Below are 17,255 nucleotides of genomic sequence, written 5' to 3'. Positions count from 1 at the left end.
CACACACACACACACACACACACACACACACACACACACACACACACACAGTTTAATATAAATGACATTGCATGAAAATTGACTAAGATTAACCAGTTATTAAAATAGTTGGGGATCGTTTTTGTTATTATCCCATTTTTAATGGCCTCTTTCGGACCAGTTTCCATGGTGACAGGTAATTTGTATGGAGGTGATGTAGGGCCTCGACGGAGGAGGAAGAGGAAGATACTGTTGGCTTGTGGGAATTAAGCGTGGGGGGTACGAAGGAAAAGGCTCTTCTACCAGCAGGAGGCGCTGTGGCGTCTCAAGGGAATGAACTAACGCACATCCAATCACGCGCCTGCTTTAACTTTTTTACGCTTTTTCAACATTTAGCCTTTGTCACTTGTTTTGCTTTTTTTGGCAATTTGTTGCCTTTTAATCAGTTGTATTTTGCATTTTCAAAGCTTTTGGTGCTTGTTTTTTGATTGGTTTCCAAATAACAATGTTTGTCTTTAAATTCAGACTTTCTTTCCTCATAATATTTTTTACGTATTATTTTGACGTTCTTTGGCTCAAATTCAATCTCCCAGAATCCAGAGTCTGTATTAGGAGCGGCAGCTAAAGCTGGACACTGACCTGTCGGACAGCTTCTTGGCAAATCCGAAGTCGGTGAGGCGGATGTGTCCCTCGCTGTCCAGCAGGATGTTCTCTGGCTTCAGGTCGCGGTAGACGATTTCTCTGTCGTGGAGGTACTCAATGGCGCAGACGATCTCTGCAGTGTAGAAGAGGCCTGTGGCGTTGCTGAAGCGCCCACGGCTGCGCAGGAAGCTGAAGAGCTCTCCGCCCGCCACGTAATCCATCAGCATGTAGAGAAAGCGCTCGTCGTGGTGCGTCCAGAACCTGGGAGAAAACACGCTTCAGTTACAGGGTTCAGAGGCTCTAGTGGGGGAACAGTTGTGTCACTGGAAGTTATAGAGTGTGGTCTAGCCCTACTCTATCTGGAAAGTGTCCTGAGATAACTCCTGTTGGGATTTGAATTGAATAAGTTCTTCCTGAGTCCACAGCTGTCCTACGTGTTCATTGGACGGTGATAGTGTGAAAATACTCTGACGAGTTGAGGAAATCAGATAAAATGAGAGTCTGTCTCTGTCTCCCTGGCTCTGTTTCTCCTGCCGTGGTTTGGAGCAGTGTGCTGCCAGCATTTCAGCTGAGAGGGCACTTGAGAGGAATAAAAACGAGAGAGCTCTGTCACTGATGAAGATGGACGAGGCTCCGGTGTTTTCCATAAGTGCTGCTGGACACAAAGACCAGACTCTTTCCTTTTTTTACATATCATCCATCTACAACCATGCGCGTCTGTCTGTCTGTCTGTCTGCCTGTCTGTCTGCCTGTCTGTCTGCCTGTCTGTCTGCCTGCCTGTCTGTGTGTGTCTCTGTATCTGTCTGTCTGTGTGCGTGCATGTCTGCGTGTCTGTGTGTCGGTCTGTATAACTTACAGTCTGATAAGGAAAGGGTGGTTGACCTCTGACAGCACCTCCTTCTCGTTGTGGACGTGCTGCTCTTGCTTAAGCCGGATCACGTCAGGGATCTTCATCTGTTTCAGAGCGAAGAAGGCCCGGCTCTCCCTGTCCCGGACCAGGAAGACTCGGCCAAACGTCCCGGTGCCTGGGGGTTTGGGAGAGAAACGGGTTGATTGGTTATCAAATAGGATGACGCAACTTAGCATCCACGTACCCATCCTGGGTAACCTGTTGTGTAATTCTGAAGTAGGTGTGACTCAACAAGTGAAACAGGGATGAGTAACTCCCCGATGGGCAGGTCTGCCGCTGCCTGAACAGACTCACCGTGAACTAACCCCAACGGCCCGGGAACACACCTCTGACTTATGGAACATGGCTTCAGGCTGTTCAACAATCACTGACAACAGGCTCTCTGTGCTGCTGCCGTTTCCTGAGGCCTGATGACTTCCTGACTCAACAATGACTCACTCTGCGTTACCACGGAAACAAAACACCCCAATTATTCTAAAATCTTTCAAAAAGTACGGTTCTTGAATCCTTAATCTTAAACCTAACTATTAAAATGCTTATTTTCTATTTGTGGTAAGGTTTCTGTACACAGTAGAACATTTAAAAACTGTGTCCATGCATTCCCTGAATCCAGCTGATCCTGTCCTGATACGGGCCATGCCCGTTCCCGCCTGGACAACTATCGCAGTAAAATCCTGATTTATCGTAAATGTTATCGTTTGTAACGTATTGTACTGTATCGTTTTCAAACTCCTCCAAGGCTGAGGGACCGATCTGCACGGAACCGGTCCGTAGCATCTCCAGACCGACCTGACAAAGTTATCAAAAGAATTATAATTGGTTAAAAATGCACTAAATAAGTGTATTTATGTTGCTAGCTATGGTACACTTTTGCACCTTAAATGGTATCAACATGGAACTTAAGAATCTTGTTTGGCATGACACTTAGAGGCTCTGAACCAAACTGGAAGAAGATCGAGGGTGTAATATTTCCTGGCCGACATTGCGTTTTGGGTTCCGCATGCTTCAAAGGTCTTCAGGGGAGGCTTGGACCCTGTCATAGCTGCTTACAGGTCAGGTTTCTTGTTGATATGGTGCCATTAAATGCTGTCCGTGTGCATGTCCTCTTTACTCACCCACTGTGGCCACGGTCTCCAGCTCGTCCAGGCTGTACATCCGGGTATTAGTTGCTTCGCCTTCGGCAGAACCGCTGCTTTTACTCTCTTTCTCCCCGCTGGGTCCCACTTTTACTTTGGAGGACGCCATCTCTTCTTCTCGATCGGGATTTAAACTCTAAACTGTTTGTGTTTGGAAGTCTCCAGTGGCGAGCGCTGTACACAGTTCATACCACAATCGTTGCTAACCGTGCTAACCGTTACATGTCTGCTGGACGCAGGGATCAGTTCATCTTCACTTCAAACTTTTATTTGGATGAATTGGGCGGAAATATATCGACGTTGAGAGAAAAACTAGACTCATTATAAACGAGTGGGACTATGTTGAGCTGTCATTCAATCTTTGTTGTGGTTTTACTACGCCATTACTTTCAATGTGGAAGGCAAATAAGAGAAATGTAACAAAATAAAGTATAAAAAAGGTCGGAAAAGCAACAAAAACTTTAGAAGAACGTTTAAAAAAGCGACAAAAAAAACGTCAAAAGCTACAAAGACGTAGCGAAAAAGAGAGTAAAACGTTGGAATAAACGACTAAAACCTCGAAAAACAGCAGAAATAAGGCAACTTAGAGGATAGGGTGGCAAGAAAACTTTAAAAAGTTAGAACACTGAAAAAACAGGGAAAAAAACGCAACTAAACCGTTGGAACGAGCGTCAAAAACGTCGGGAAAAGCAACCAAAGAAATTGAAAAAAGCGACCAAAATGTCAAAAAGGCGACAAAAAACACAGATGAACTAGAAGCAAAGTTATTTGTTTACAAGTTGAGACACTTAGAAGACAACAGGACACGAAGACGCCGACAGGAGAGGCACAAAGAAGCCGGTGACAGGTGCACTGTCTGGCTGGTAGCATGTAGCATTAGCAGCTACCGTTAGCTAGCTAGAGAACCCGCACTGTTTGGCTGGTAGCATGTAGCATTAGCAGCTACCGTTAGCTAGCTAGAGAAACCGCACTGTCTGGCTGGTAGCATGTAGCATTAGCAGCTACCGTTAGCTAGAGAAACCGCACTGTCTGGTTGGTAGCATGTAGCATTAGCAGCTACCGTTTGCTAAAAGGGAAGCTGCTCCGTCAAAACAGTGGCGGTTTGAAGCGGAAGCAGCCCCAATAACCGTCTGTTAGCGCGGAGTAACATACGCTTTTATACGCTGATTAACTCGGTGAATCGCTTGGCTTTTCTGTCCCAAATAGCCTGACTTTCTCCATATTATGACACCGCTAACTACAACAACAGACCTCACCCCAGCACTTCTTCGGTCCACATCAACCAGGAAGAGAGTAGACACCGGTTACACATTATTTCCGGTCGGCACTTTCAAAATAAAAGATGGTGGCGTTTAAGCAAAAATATCTCCGAGATGATATTATTTTCAGGATAAATGTGATCTAATCTAGACCTAAATCAAATTGCTTTTATATGACGCTTTTTGAAGCTGTCAATGCATTTTTTACGCATTTAACGCTTTTCTCGGAATTTTTGAAACTTTTGACACGCCTATGACACTTTAGTTGGAGTTATAAATAATATAAAATGACTGTTTTTTTTAACTGTTTGACGTTTTTATTTACCCTACTGACGCTTTTTTGAGGCTTGTTTTGATGCTTTTGACGCTCTCGATGCTTAAAAAAAAGCGAACCAGCTAGAACTAGTTAATGTAACACGGTACAATTTGTGTTTTCCAACTTCCTGTATTTTCTACCTGAAACATCCTTAACTTGACACCGCTGGATGACAGAGGCAGTTGACAAAATGCGGCCAATGAAAGCGAAGCTGCTCCGAGATATTAACCAATCACGTCCCAGGAAGGGTGTAGCGACAGAGACGGGCAGATTCGTGTCAGGTTACATTAAACTGTTGTCTTTGTTATTATCAGAATCAGAAAAGGTTTATTTAGGTGGCATACAATGATGCACTTAGAATGTTGTTGAAGAGTCCAAGATGGACTGATGTTAGCCATGTGTCAGTGACGCGTAATGTCCCCACCTCCCATGCTGTCAAATAATACAATTTGAACTGCTACAACCAATCCTGCATTTAGTGATACCAGATATACCTCTAAACACATTTACTCTAATTACACATTCAATTTAATTTTAACGTCACTTACACCGCAATATTGTGTCTTGTTTCATGGCAATCGCACTTTAAAATACCTTTATTTGATGCCATGTCGCTTACTTTCAGTCTACCATATGATCATTGTCTATTGATTTGCCGGTATTTCTTGTGTGTTTACTTGTTTGTGTGTTTTTGGTTTTTTTGCTGTTGTTGAATGCTGCTGTAATACAGAAATTTCCCCATTGTGGGATGAAGAAAGTATGATCTAATCTAATCTAATCTAAATACATCTATATACCCTAACCCCCTAACCCAACTCTGGAAACACTGGAACACACATCTGTACCTGTTTAATTACTGGCCACAGCTACTTCTATGTCTGTAAGTATATACACGTATGAATGTATGTCTGTATGTATATACATATTCAATTCAATTCAATTTAATTTATAGTATCAATTCATAACAAGAGTTATCTCAAGACACTTTACAGATAGAGGAGGTCTAGACCACACTCTATAATTTACAAGGACCCAACAGGTCTAGTAGTTTCCTCCAGAGCAGCAACAGGGCCACAGTGGAGAGGAAGAACTCCTTTTAGGCAGAGTATGAATGTATGTCTGTATGTATATATGTATATATGAATGTATGTCTGTATGTATACATGTATGAATATATGTCTGTATGTATATATGCATATATGAATGTATGTCTGTATGTATATATGTATATATGAATGTATGTCTGTATGTTACAGTAGAATAATGTGTAGTATATAGATATATGAATGTATGTATATATGTATACTATGTTGAATATATGTATGTATGTATATATGTATATATGTATATGTGTACTGTATGTCTGTATGTATATATGTATATATGAATGTATGTCTGTATGTATTATGCATTAGAATGTATGTCTGTATGTATATTGCATATGACTGTATGTCTGTATATATGTATATGATGTAGTGTCTGTAGTATATACTATATGAATGTATGTCTGTGTAGGTATAAGTATGAAGTATGTTGTATGTATATTTTATGAATGTAGTCTGTAGAGTATATGAATGTAGGTCTGTTATGTATTATGTATGTCTGTATGTATAGATGTATATATGTATATATGAATGTATGTCTGTATGTATATATGCATATATGAATGTATGTCTGTATGTATATATGCATATATGAATGTATGTCTGTATATATGTATATGAATGTATGTCTGTATGTATATATATATATGAATGTATGTCTGTATGTATATACGTATGAATGTATGTCTGTATGTATATTTGTATGAATGTATGTCTGTACGTATGTCTGTACGTATGAATGTATGTATATACGTATGAATGTATGTCTGTATGTATGTATGTATGTATGCATATATGTATGAATGTATGTCTGTATGTATATATGTATGAATGTATGTACTGTATATATGTATGAATGTACGAATGTATGTATGTATGTATGTCTGTATGTATTTATGTATGTCTGTATGTATGTCTGCCTCCTGGAGGTTTCCATGTGTATGTGTAACATTCATAGGAATTATTAAAGTATTATCAGAATATTTTCTTTAAGAAAGCCCGTCTAATGTTAGGATCCATACCACTGACACCGTTCTTCCTTTGGCCATCAGTGAGGAGTTCTTTTTGTTCTTAGTGAAGCACAGGAAGAGTCTTCAGTGTTGGCACATGCACAAAAATCTTACATAGATGCAGATGTTGTGGTGTAGTCTCAGGTTTTAGTTCTGTGATATAGTTAGAGAAGTTCAAAATGTTGCTAAAAACGTTCCTGCAAAAAGTGTTCCAACCACCCCCGGTCTTCTGGTCTCACATTTGCTCTATGAATTTCTATAAGCAGGGGTGGAGCCAGACGTTAGGGACGCACAAGGCTCACTCGAGATGAGCGAGGTCGGTGCAGATTTGCTCCCCAGCGATCGGCGCCCGTTACCTGCCAGTTAGATTTGTGTCCGACTTGATGAGCCCTACCCCGACTTGCTCTGACGTCATGATCAGGTAGGCAACGATGACCTCACGAGATCAAGGTGGCGCAGTTCTGACACGCAGGCTGCGCTGTTGCTTTCACAGCGGACCCAGCAGGGCATGCTGGGAAATGCTGGCCTCTCAGCTGAACTAACAGCTGATTGTATCAGAATCAACTAAAAAAGATGACGTTTTATATAAACTATTGTTCTTGAATTGCTATTTGTCTGGTTTGAAGGCTTGTTGTGCACATGTCGGGGGTAGCTAGTGATCACATGGAGAGCATGGTGACCGCTACTCTGTCTCAAATAAAACAACCGGAGACTTGTACCAGTTGATATGTGGGTCGGATAACATTTTATTACATCAGAATCAGACCTAACAACACATGAGTGTGTCTGTGACTTCCTGTTCAGCCTGAAGGAAACGGCAGGAAACTGTCCCACTAGAGCCCCCCCCCGCTGCTGCTGCCTGCTCTCGTCCACTTTACAGGTGAGGAGCAGTTCATCTCCAACGAGCCTACACACACACACACACAGGCCCACACACACGGCCACACGTTCACACACACACACACACACACACACACACACAGGCCACACAGAATGTATGCAGCCACGCATGCAGCAAACCAGACACACATACACACACACACACACCCAACTACAGGCCCACATGCACATTCCACACTTCACAAACACACACAACACACACACACACACGTCCACCACACACGCCTACCACAACCCATTACGCACACACGCATGTGATTGCAGCGCACACACACACACAAACACGTCCACACACAACCACACAAAGCCCAAACCCCACCAACAACACACGCATGATGCACGTCCGCCAACGTCACGCACGCACAACACAGAACACACACAGGTCCATAACCAACGCGACGCACTCACGCACGCATGGAAGCCAGACCACATACACACACAACAACGCCCCCCATTACACACACATCACGCACAAGTATGTATGCACCAAGCACACACACTCACACACAAACACAGCCCCACACACACACACACGCCCACACATACACACACCACACACCTCAGCACACACTATGTATGCACGCAAGCACACACACACACACACACACAGGTCCCCACACACACGCACGCACCATTTATTACTTTGCGATGATTCTGTGGATCTCCTCCTCTCTGCCGCGCTGGGCTGGATTCACGCGCTGCATTCCCGACTCGGCCTCAGCGAACAATGAGGAACGCCTTGATGAGTCGCTGCCCTCTCAGAGCAGTCACGCACGATGCCGACGAGTCAGTAATTATCTAATGAAAGCAGAGCAAGCAGAATAATCCACCGTTAGTTCTTTCACTAGATTATTATCTAATGAGACATAATTACAGAAAGCAGTTATTGATCTCAGTTCTGCCCTATTTTTTCAGCTGTAAATGATAATCCAGTTTTGGCCTTTTATGTTGCAGTGTACGTTACCAGGGGCCTCTTTTACAAACCTATGCATGGTTCTATTCTGAAAGATTTTGTGTGCCAAAAAGTCTGAATTTTTTTACATGAAAACAATATTCAGATTCATAACACCATGAATAGTGTATTAGTGTTGCACCTTGCGGCGCACACCTGTACAGAATCTTCTCGTTATAAATACAGACATGTGTTGCCTTATGTGGCCGTGCACGAGCCCCACGCTCCTCCCAAGCCCCCCCCATGCCTGTCCTAATAAGGTCCGTGTTAATCAATCCATGCATTCTCCAGCCTTGTGACGGAGCCCTTGGTGACCAATCAGGAAACGGAAAAAGGGGAATAAAACACGATTCAGTGACTGTGAGGTCGAGGTGCTCTTGCTAAATCTGCCATGCTGTTGATTGGTTCCAACACACAGGCCATGGGGAACTCTAGGGCTGTTTGTCTGTTGTCCCCACAGGTTAATTAGGTCCAATAAACCGGTAGTGGGCTGGAGTCATATTGGCTCCATCAGGGTCATTAAGGGGCGCCGGTGTTAAAGATCACATGGATAAAGTTGTCTGGATGAAGAGTACTTTATCCATGTGATATTTACTATTACTGTTGGAGGGCCCTAAGACCCCGTCTACCAAGCCTCGGGAGCGTCACACACCAACACACGCATGCTCTAAAGGTTACGGGAAACACAGTTTTACACATGGAGATTCTTTATAAATCCAGATTTTAGTGAGGAATTTCCCCCTGCTTCACGCAAACTTGTTCTTGTGTAACAGGTTTTTATAAACGAGGCCCCTGGAACTGAAAGAACCGGGACGTTACTTCACACACAACAACAACACACTGACTAAATGTACACGCTCATAATAATCTGGTTTTATTCAGAAAAAGAAATATTATCTGACCGAGCTTTTAACATGTGACAAACTCATCAAAAAAGTGACAATAATGCAAATAAAAAAGGTGACAAAAACATTGGGAAAAACGTCAAAAAAATATGAACGCAACAAAAAAAAAAAATGTCCAAAAGAGATGAAAGAATTTCTCTCTGAAAAAGTCCACATTCCTCCGAGCTGTTTCCATGGTTAGTGAAAGGTTATGTTTTATTATATTCTAACACTTCCTGTGAGGGTTTCTCTTTGTCCTGCGAGTGGCGAAGCGTTGGAGCTTCTTTATTAAACAGCTTCCTGTTTCCTGAAGCAGACTGAATGCTCCGGGGCCAGCCGAGCGTCTCAGATAAGCCCCAAGTGTTTGAAGTGTTTGATGGGAATAAAAAACCTTCCTCCCTTTCTTTATCAGTCTCCAACACGCCCCCCCCCCCCCCCCCCCCCCATTATTCTGCTCTCTGACTGATAAGGACTGGAGAGCCCTGAGACACGTCTCAGAGATAAAACCAGACTGAAGCACAAAGGTCAGAGCATGAAGAAAACAGAAGCTCAACGGATTTCATTCCGGTAAACTTGACCAGGAAAGGTCCCGTGTTCCTGAGGAACACGTTCCACCCAGACCCGCTCGGTGTCAGGCTGGCCTGTCCACATTCAGGACGGAAGGATAGGTGGGGAACAGGTCCAGAGGCTTATGGAACACCAAGGTAATGCTGATGCTTAGAAATGGTCTGGGGCTGAGAGGGAGCAGACCGGCCAGGGGCAGGTCCAAAACTCTTTTTGGCTCAGGCAGCAGACTGGGCTTCCAGGGAAGAAGCAGGCACCTGGAGCCTGGAGGGACAAGTCAAACTACGCTTAAAACTAGAAACCCTAAAGGCAGACTGTTAAACTCTAAGGCTGGCCGTAGCGCGTGTTACCACACGGGTGAACGGACGATCTGGCAGAGACTGGCTGGACAGCCGGGGTTTAAGACAGGAGTGGTTTGGTGGATCGCTTCAGGTGAGTAGGAGGACACAGGAGTCCTGACCAGGATATCCCCCCCCCCGTCAACCCAGGACAGACAGAAGACAAAACAAAAACACAAGGGAGAGGGGAAAACCGACACGACACACTAGGACTAGAACACCAAGTCACGACACTGGGAGACAAACGACAACAATGTGGAGCAAAGAGACAGAAACGTTGGACTAAACGTAGTGTCCAACGTGGGAAGAAAACCAAAACACAAAGGTCGGAAAAGAGACGTTCAAGTGTGGAAACCCAGCGCCCAAAACGCTGGAGGAAATGACAAAAACAATCATCAAACAACACAATGAAAGCCCCCAAAACACCGGGAAAATACATAGCGAGTGTCTAGTTTTAATAACTATTCCTGCTGTGAAAACAGATTTTAGTAAACCCCAAAAAAACTTTTTATCCAAATGTTCTATTTTTTAAACCAAAATATTTTTTAAAAAAAGAAAAAAAATTCTGAAATCTTTCAACTTTTTTAACCAAAAAATGAACGGAACATTCTAAAATATTCCCAGTTTTGTCACCTTCTTCCCACGGTTTTTGTTTTCCTTTTTCCACCGATATTTTTATTATTTTTTAGAACCCTCTTCCCTTCCTTCGGAACCTTTTCATGCCAGCTGTCTATCAGCAGAACAGGGGGAGATGTTCTTCTCCTTTTCTCATTCTGGTCCCGTTTTCTGCCATGTGGGGGCGCTGTGGAGCTGTGTCTCTCTCTGTCTCTCTCTCTCTCTCTGTCTCTCTCTCTCCCTCTCTCTCTCCCTCTCTCTCTCTGCACCAGAGGTTTAAATTAAACATTAAACACAGAGAAGAGAGGAAGAGAGGGAAAGAGAGATGATATTCATGAAATGTCTACATTCTTTCTCTCTTTGCAGAAATGTGACGTAATAAGCCGGTGGGTGGACGATTCATGGCTCATCAGTTTTGTGTCTGATCCCGATCCTGTATATCTTTGGTTCCTGACTCTGATCCTGGTTTGGTTCCTGTTTGGTTGGACTTCTGCAGACTCCACGGGAGGCTTGGACGCCAACAGAACTGCTTGCAGTTCTAGTTTATATTGTACTCATATGGAAACTCTATATTTAATAGATATACTGCTTAGTAGAGCTGTGTTCAAAGCGTCACAAGCTTTAAAAAACACAAAATAAACCATAAAATGAGCAAATACGGTTAAAAAAAAAGTCAAAAAAGGCACTTTCCTAAAAACTGGGTTAAAATAAGTTTTAAAAGCTTAAAAACAAACAGATCCTACACCTGTCGAGGTGTTACTAGTTACCAGATCACGCCATGGACGAGCTCCACAATAAAACCACGTCAGTCTCTGCTTGGAAGATTTCAATAGCAAATAAGAAAGATGAGGTGAGTGTGTTTGAGATGAAAACACACACACACATACACACACACACACACACACACACACACACACACACACACACAGATTCACACAAAAACAACAGAAAACATAGCAGATACACAACACACCACACAGGACACGACACAAACCTGACAGAAAGACACACACAGAAACACACAAACCAGACAAACATGAGAGACACACACTACCACCTTTCCCAATGACTGACAAGAAGACAGACACCCACCCCCACCACACAAATACGGAAGATGTGCTTGCGGAGACACACACTGTGTTCCTGTGTTCAGCACCACTGACAGGTCCCCCCTGTTATCCGACCAGGGTTTCTTGATATTTCAGCACCCACGGACAGGTCCCCCTGTTATCCAACAGAGGTTCTTTTTGCGAGCACACCACGACAGGTCCCCGTCTTTTAAAACCTAACAGGTTCTGGTTTCGCACCACAGCCAGGTCCCCCCATTACCCTAACAGGTTCTGTTTTCAGCACCACAGACAGGTCCCTCTTTTAACCCTCACAGGGTTCTGTTTCAGCACCACGCGACAGTCCCCTCTGTTAACCCTAACAGGTTTCTTTTTCAAGCCCACCACGGACAGGTCCCATCGTATAACCCCCTAACCAGGTTCTGTTTCAGCACACGTACGAGGTCACCCTCCGTGTACCTAACATGCGTCTTCTAGTCTTCAGCACCACAGACAGATCCTCCCCCTTATCCCTAACGGTTCTGTTTCAGCCACCACAGACAGGTCCCCCCATTAACCCTTGAACAGGGTTCTGTTTCAGCACCACGGACAGGTCCCCTCTGTTTTAGTAACAGTTGGTTAAGCCCGTTTCAGCACCACGGACAGCTCCATCTACACACTGTCCTCTGTGTGTGTTCACATGTCAGTCGTTGGTTTTCTCTTTTCATCGTGAGGGCTTACAGGGATTTAACCCATCTCTCATGTTGCTCCAACGCTACTTTTCTTAACCAAAGCAGAACAATCATCACCTTACAAATGTAAATGCTGTACTTACAGTACGGATCACACCGGTGAGGGTGGGGCAACACAGGCAGCACCTCGATGCAATCAGCGGGGCAGCAGGGGGGGGGGTACTGTAGAAGGATCCCAGGCAGCATCAGGCAGACGGGAGGAACATGCCCAGGTAACACTCAAATAACACAACAAAGCAACAGGGCAAACTGACAGGGGCAAATAGAAATACACACTTTGTTTTGCTTTTTTTACATACTATACTGATATTATTGTACTTGGTTACATGCTACATTATAATTTTTAATAGATTTTTGTCACACACTTTTTACTTGAATATCTTTCGTAATGACCCTTTATCATTCTTTACTATTACTTTTTTCTACTATATGTTTTGACTTTTTTACATACTATACTGATATTTTTTCCGGACATGCCAGTCAACATTAAAATTTTACTAGGTCTTTTAAAAATTCATGTGCGTTCCCCCAGCCGGCCTGTTGTCCCCCAGTGACTAGACATGTATCTCAGTGTAAATCCTTTCAGGAAGTCCTAACTCCAATCAGCTTCCTGCTAAACCAATCAGTGTTGTACTCAAATTGCAAGGGCCAATCCCAGTCACTACCCTGCTTTTAAGAATCGGTTCCTCCCTGCGTATTCAGTTGTTGTTACGTTTGCTTTGCTATTTCAGATTCGTTGCTGTGGAGAGGTAAATCCTTCTGGTTCTATCCATTTACACTTTCTCATGTTCTTCTTATTCCTCTCATGACTCTAACCTTAATTACAGTCATGTGTTGGGGGTCTGATGGTTCTCTACCCCTATGTATTTCCAAAATATTCATATAGCGATGGAGTTTAATTGCTTTGATTATTAATTGCTAAGACTTTGTACATTTTATTGAGCTGTACAATAAACCTTGTTTGCATATCTGCGGATTGAAATTGAAAAGTATCTCAGTGTAAATCCTTCAGGGAGACCTCGGTCTTCATCAGTGCTCCACCTACCTCCAATCAGCCGCTGGTTAACCAATCAGTGACATACTCAAATGGCAAGGGCCAATCACAGTCACCACCCAGTTTTAAATATCCGTTTCTCCCTGGGTATTAGTAGTACACAAGGAGTATGTAGTAGACGGTGCTGGCAAAGAGTTTAACCCCCCCCCCCCCCCCCCCCCCCCCTTCCACCTCCTGCTGACTTCCAGTCCTAGGATTTTTATGCTTTTCCTTGCACAGAAGACTGTGCCCCCACCCCCATGCTAGAGGAGACTCATGGTCTTCAACGGGAACGTGGCAGTTGATCAGGCCACACCCAAGCCTCCACCTTGCCCCCCCCCTCTCTCCTCAAAACTTACCAAGCCTCAAATGGCCCATACTGAGGAAACCTTATTGATAGAGAGAACAGAGACTTCCATCCAGTATTAGGGGACCACTAGGCATATAAAGAGCTCTTCAGATACAGTATTGGGGACCACTAGGCTAATATAAAGAAGACTTCAGATACAGTATATGGACCACTAGGTCTATATAAAAGAGACTTCAGATACATATTAGGTGGACCACTGGTCCTATACAAAGAAGACTTCAGATACAGTATAGGGGGACCACTAAGGTCTATATAAAAGAGACTTCAATACAGTATAGGGACCACTAAGGTCTATATAAATAGACTTCAGATACAGTATTAGGGACCACTAAGGTCTATATAAAAGAGACTTCAGATACAGTATTAGGGGACCACTAAGGCTATATAAAGAGACTTCTATCAGTAATTAGGGCCACTAGGTCTATATAAAAGCGACTTTCAGATCCAGTATAGGGACCACTAAGGGCTATACAAAGTCCTATACAGTAGTATGGGACCACTAAGTCTATATAAAGAACTTCAGATCCAGTATTACGGAGCTTCATCAGAGCCACTAAGGTCTTATAAAAAGACTTCAGTACGTAGTAGGACCGACTAAGGGGTCTATAAAGGACTTCATTACGGTATTAGCGTCATTTACACCCCCCTGTGGTGTAAATGAGCCTGTGGTCCCCTATAAGGAGCATGTACAGCATGCTGCCCCCTCCGTCCCGTGTCGGGACAGATGTGATGTAACAGAGAGGCTGAGATGTCAGAGTGTAACAGACAGAAGAGCGAGGCTAGAGAGAGAAGAGAGAGAGAGAGAGAGAAGCGACAGAGAGAGAGGGGTGATTATGCAGCGGCTCCGATGCCATGCAGGCACTTCTGCTATTATGACCTTGGCAACTGACTGCCGTCAGCTCAGACCTCACCATGGTTTCTGCTTTTTTAGTTAGCCGAGGCCGTCGCCGGTGTCTGTCACGCCCGAAATCCCCTTCCTCGTGCCCACCCCCGAGACTCCACATGCGGTGGCAGCAGGGACTGAAAACTGTTCTTTCTATGGGTTTTCACCTTCCCTTTCTTTCTTCTTAAAGTTGTGTTGTGCTGCTGACAGACTCAGATGTATTCTCCAAGTTTCTGACAACTATGGGATGGATCCCTGCAGAGATAGACCTTTTAGTTAAAGAACTAAGATCCTTTTAGGTTAACATGCAACATGCCCTAAAAACACCATCAAACCAACCCACCAGACCTCCATGTAAATATCACTACTACTTAAGTCGTGTATAGAGCAGCATTCTCCAACCCGACTCCATTAAATATCACTAACTTGTTACGCCATTATATACAGACATCATCCTCCACCCAGACGATCTACATTTAAATATCACTACTTTTAGCGTGTATAAGAGTCATATCTCCACCAGACTCCTGTACATAGATCACTTACTTTTAGTGGTGTATAGGATCATATCTCCAACTCACCACTTTCCTTTAATAATCATTACTTTTAACGTGGTATAGAGCACATATCTCCACCAGCACGCCATGTAACACTAAGGTCACTACTTTTAGTGTTATAGAGCATCATATCTCCAACCAGACTCCATGTAATATCACTACTTTGAGCATGATAGACCATATCCACCAGCTCCTGGTAAAGATCTCGACTTTTAAGCGTGTAAGCAGCATATTGCCACCAACTCCATGTAAATAATCACTACTTTTAGTGGTGTATAGGCAAGCATATCTCAACAATGTAAAATGGTGAATTAAGAGTTTAGTCAACCAGACCAGGTGGTTGATTTTTGGAACAGTGGAAAGAGAACCAGATGGCTGCTGGAGTTTTATTTATTTCTCCACTGTGAAGGAAGTGGTGTTTTTTGATGAAAAAGTAATGATTATTTTCATGAGTTTTGGTGGGTTTGGCAACAGCAACCGTGCGATGTTTTTATGTTTAATAAACAGTTTTTCTGTGAGTTACAAGAGAAGCTAGGCCCCCACCTGAAGAAAGCGAAGAGATTAACTCCCAACTCATCAACCTCGCTTGAATTCTCTCTCTGATTGAGGAAAATCCGTGTCGAGACCTTGGAGGTCGCAACGCACAGCACTCACACACGCAACACACACACACGCACACGACACACACCCACACACCCACACACCCCACACAACAACACAACCACACACACACACACCACACAACGATTCTTCTCATTGTGTGCCTGGCCTTTTTGGAGTGCCTGTAACGAACAGAATGAATAAACTTCACCATCAGATAGGGCCTAAGTTCTCGACACCGGCATCCAGTTAGATGGTGTAAGCCGGCTCGGAGCGCTGAAGCAACATAGAGCTTTAAACAGCAAATATGACAGAAATCTTGTATTTCGACTTTGATACCTTTTATTACCGCAATTTTCCATGTCCGTTTCTGACCGCCGCTCTCTCTGTTATATGTTAAGCAGCCGGGGCCATTTATTTCCGGTAACGACAGCTTTGGAAGTTGTGAGAAAGAATACCAACAATCTGTCCTTTCAGCCGAGCAAACTTTGCTATTAACAATTCGCTAGTTGTATTCTGGCAGTAACCACCCAGAAGAGAGAGAATAGAGAGAGAGAGAGAGAGTAGAGAGAGAAGGGAGAGGAGAGAGAGAAGGGGCTAGAGATAGAGATAGAGAAAAAACATGCAGATCGCTGTAATGCCAGATATGCCAGTCATAAAAGGACGATATCTGTATTATTTATGCACTTCTGAAGGTTTCCCTGAACTAATTATTTCGGAATGCATATGAATGTCGCACAAAAATGGTTCCAGTGCTTTCAAGCACTTATGAACCTATTTTTCAGATATGAGATATATCCTCTTTCCATGAAACTCACCTTTTTCCTGGGAGGTGGTGTTTCCCTATGAACCCTAGGGCTGAGTGTCTTGAGCCGGGCACAGGTCCCCTGGAGCAACGTGGTACCCCCCTCTCCATCTCCAGGCCCAACTCCTTGGGATGAAACCGCTGGGGTCGGTGCACAGGCAATAAAACAGATCGCAGGCAACAAGCGGGCTAAAATGGATTTCCTCATGACAGGGTTAGGTTTTTCCTTAGAATATAGGGTTATGATCTGAGCATCCACCCACTCAGGAGTAGAGCCAGCTGCTTCCTTTTGCGTCAGAGGAGCCAGTTAGTTTCAGCATCTGTTAAGGGATGCCCCCTGGGCACCTCCCTAGGGAGAGGTCAGCGTCTGGTGAGGATCCCCGATGGGGCAACCTCCCTAAGGGATAGTTTCCGCCTCATTAAATAAGGATATCACCACTAGTTCAAAGACCAAAAGTTCCCGATGGGGAGAGAAGGAGTAGAAATCGGAGGACGGGACATGTGGGTCCATAATGGTAAAAACCCTAAGGGTGAGGGCGCTAACCCCAATAACGCCTAAAAGGGAGGGTAGTGTCGGAAGCCATGCTTTGGCTCGCAAGAG

At 43.9% G+C, this 17,255-nt stretch overlaps 1 protein-coding gene and 1 long non-coding RNA gene across 3 annotated transcripts in view; both read right to left on the bottom strand.

Moving 5' to 3' along the window:
* Positions 1-3,981, bottom strand: part of prkx (protein kinase X-linked) — a 13,757-nt gene extending 9,776 nt beyond the window's left edge. Inside the window, exons 1-3 of one of the 2 annotated variants that reach the window (XR_004327943.1) lie at positions 2,647-3,981; positions 1,478-1,646; positions 619-882 (exon numbers count right to left, since the gene is read on the bottom strand). Coding sequence is in view for 1 of the 2 variants with exons in the window: in XM_032506574.1 (XP_032362465.1) it covers positions 619-882; positions 1,478-1,646; positions 2,647-2,776 (563 nt within the window). In the remaining variant the exon portion in view is untranslated. The remainder of the gene's footprint in view (positions 1-618; positions 883-1,477; positions 1,647-2,646) is intronic. The other variant, XM_032506574.1, reaches the window with a different exon arrangement.
* LOC116674078 (uncharacterized) overlaps positions 1-17,255 on the bottom strand; it is a 74,664-nt gene that overhangs the window by 32,579 nt on the left and 24,830 nt on the right. Inside the window, exon 4 of the long non-coding RNA XR_004327952.1 lies at positions 9,483-9,486. This is a non-coding gene — a long non-coding RNA (uncharacterized LOC116674078). The remainder of the gene's footprint in view (positions 1-9,482; positions 9,487-17,255) is intronic.

This window comes from Etheostoma spectabile, chromosome 24, assembly GCF_008692095.1.
Source record: "Etheostoma spectabile isolate EspeVRDwgs_2016 chromosome 24, UIUC_Espe_1.0, whole genome shotgun sequence".
Taxonomy (NCBI): domain Eukaryota; kingdom Metazoa; phylum Chordata; class Actinopteri; order Perciformes; family Percidae; genus Etheostoma; species Etheostoma spectabile.
Note: the sequence above shows the minus strand (reverse complement) of the source record. Positions and strands in the feature narration are given on the sequence as shown.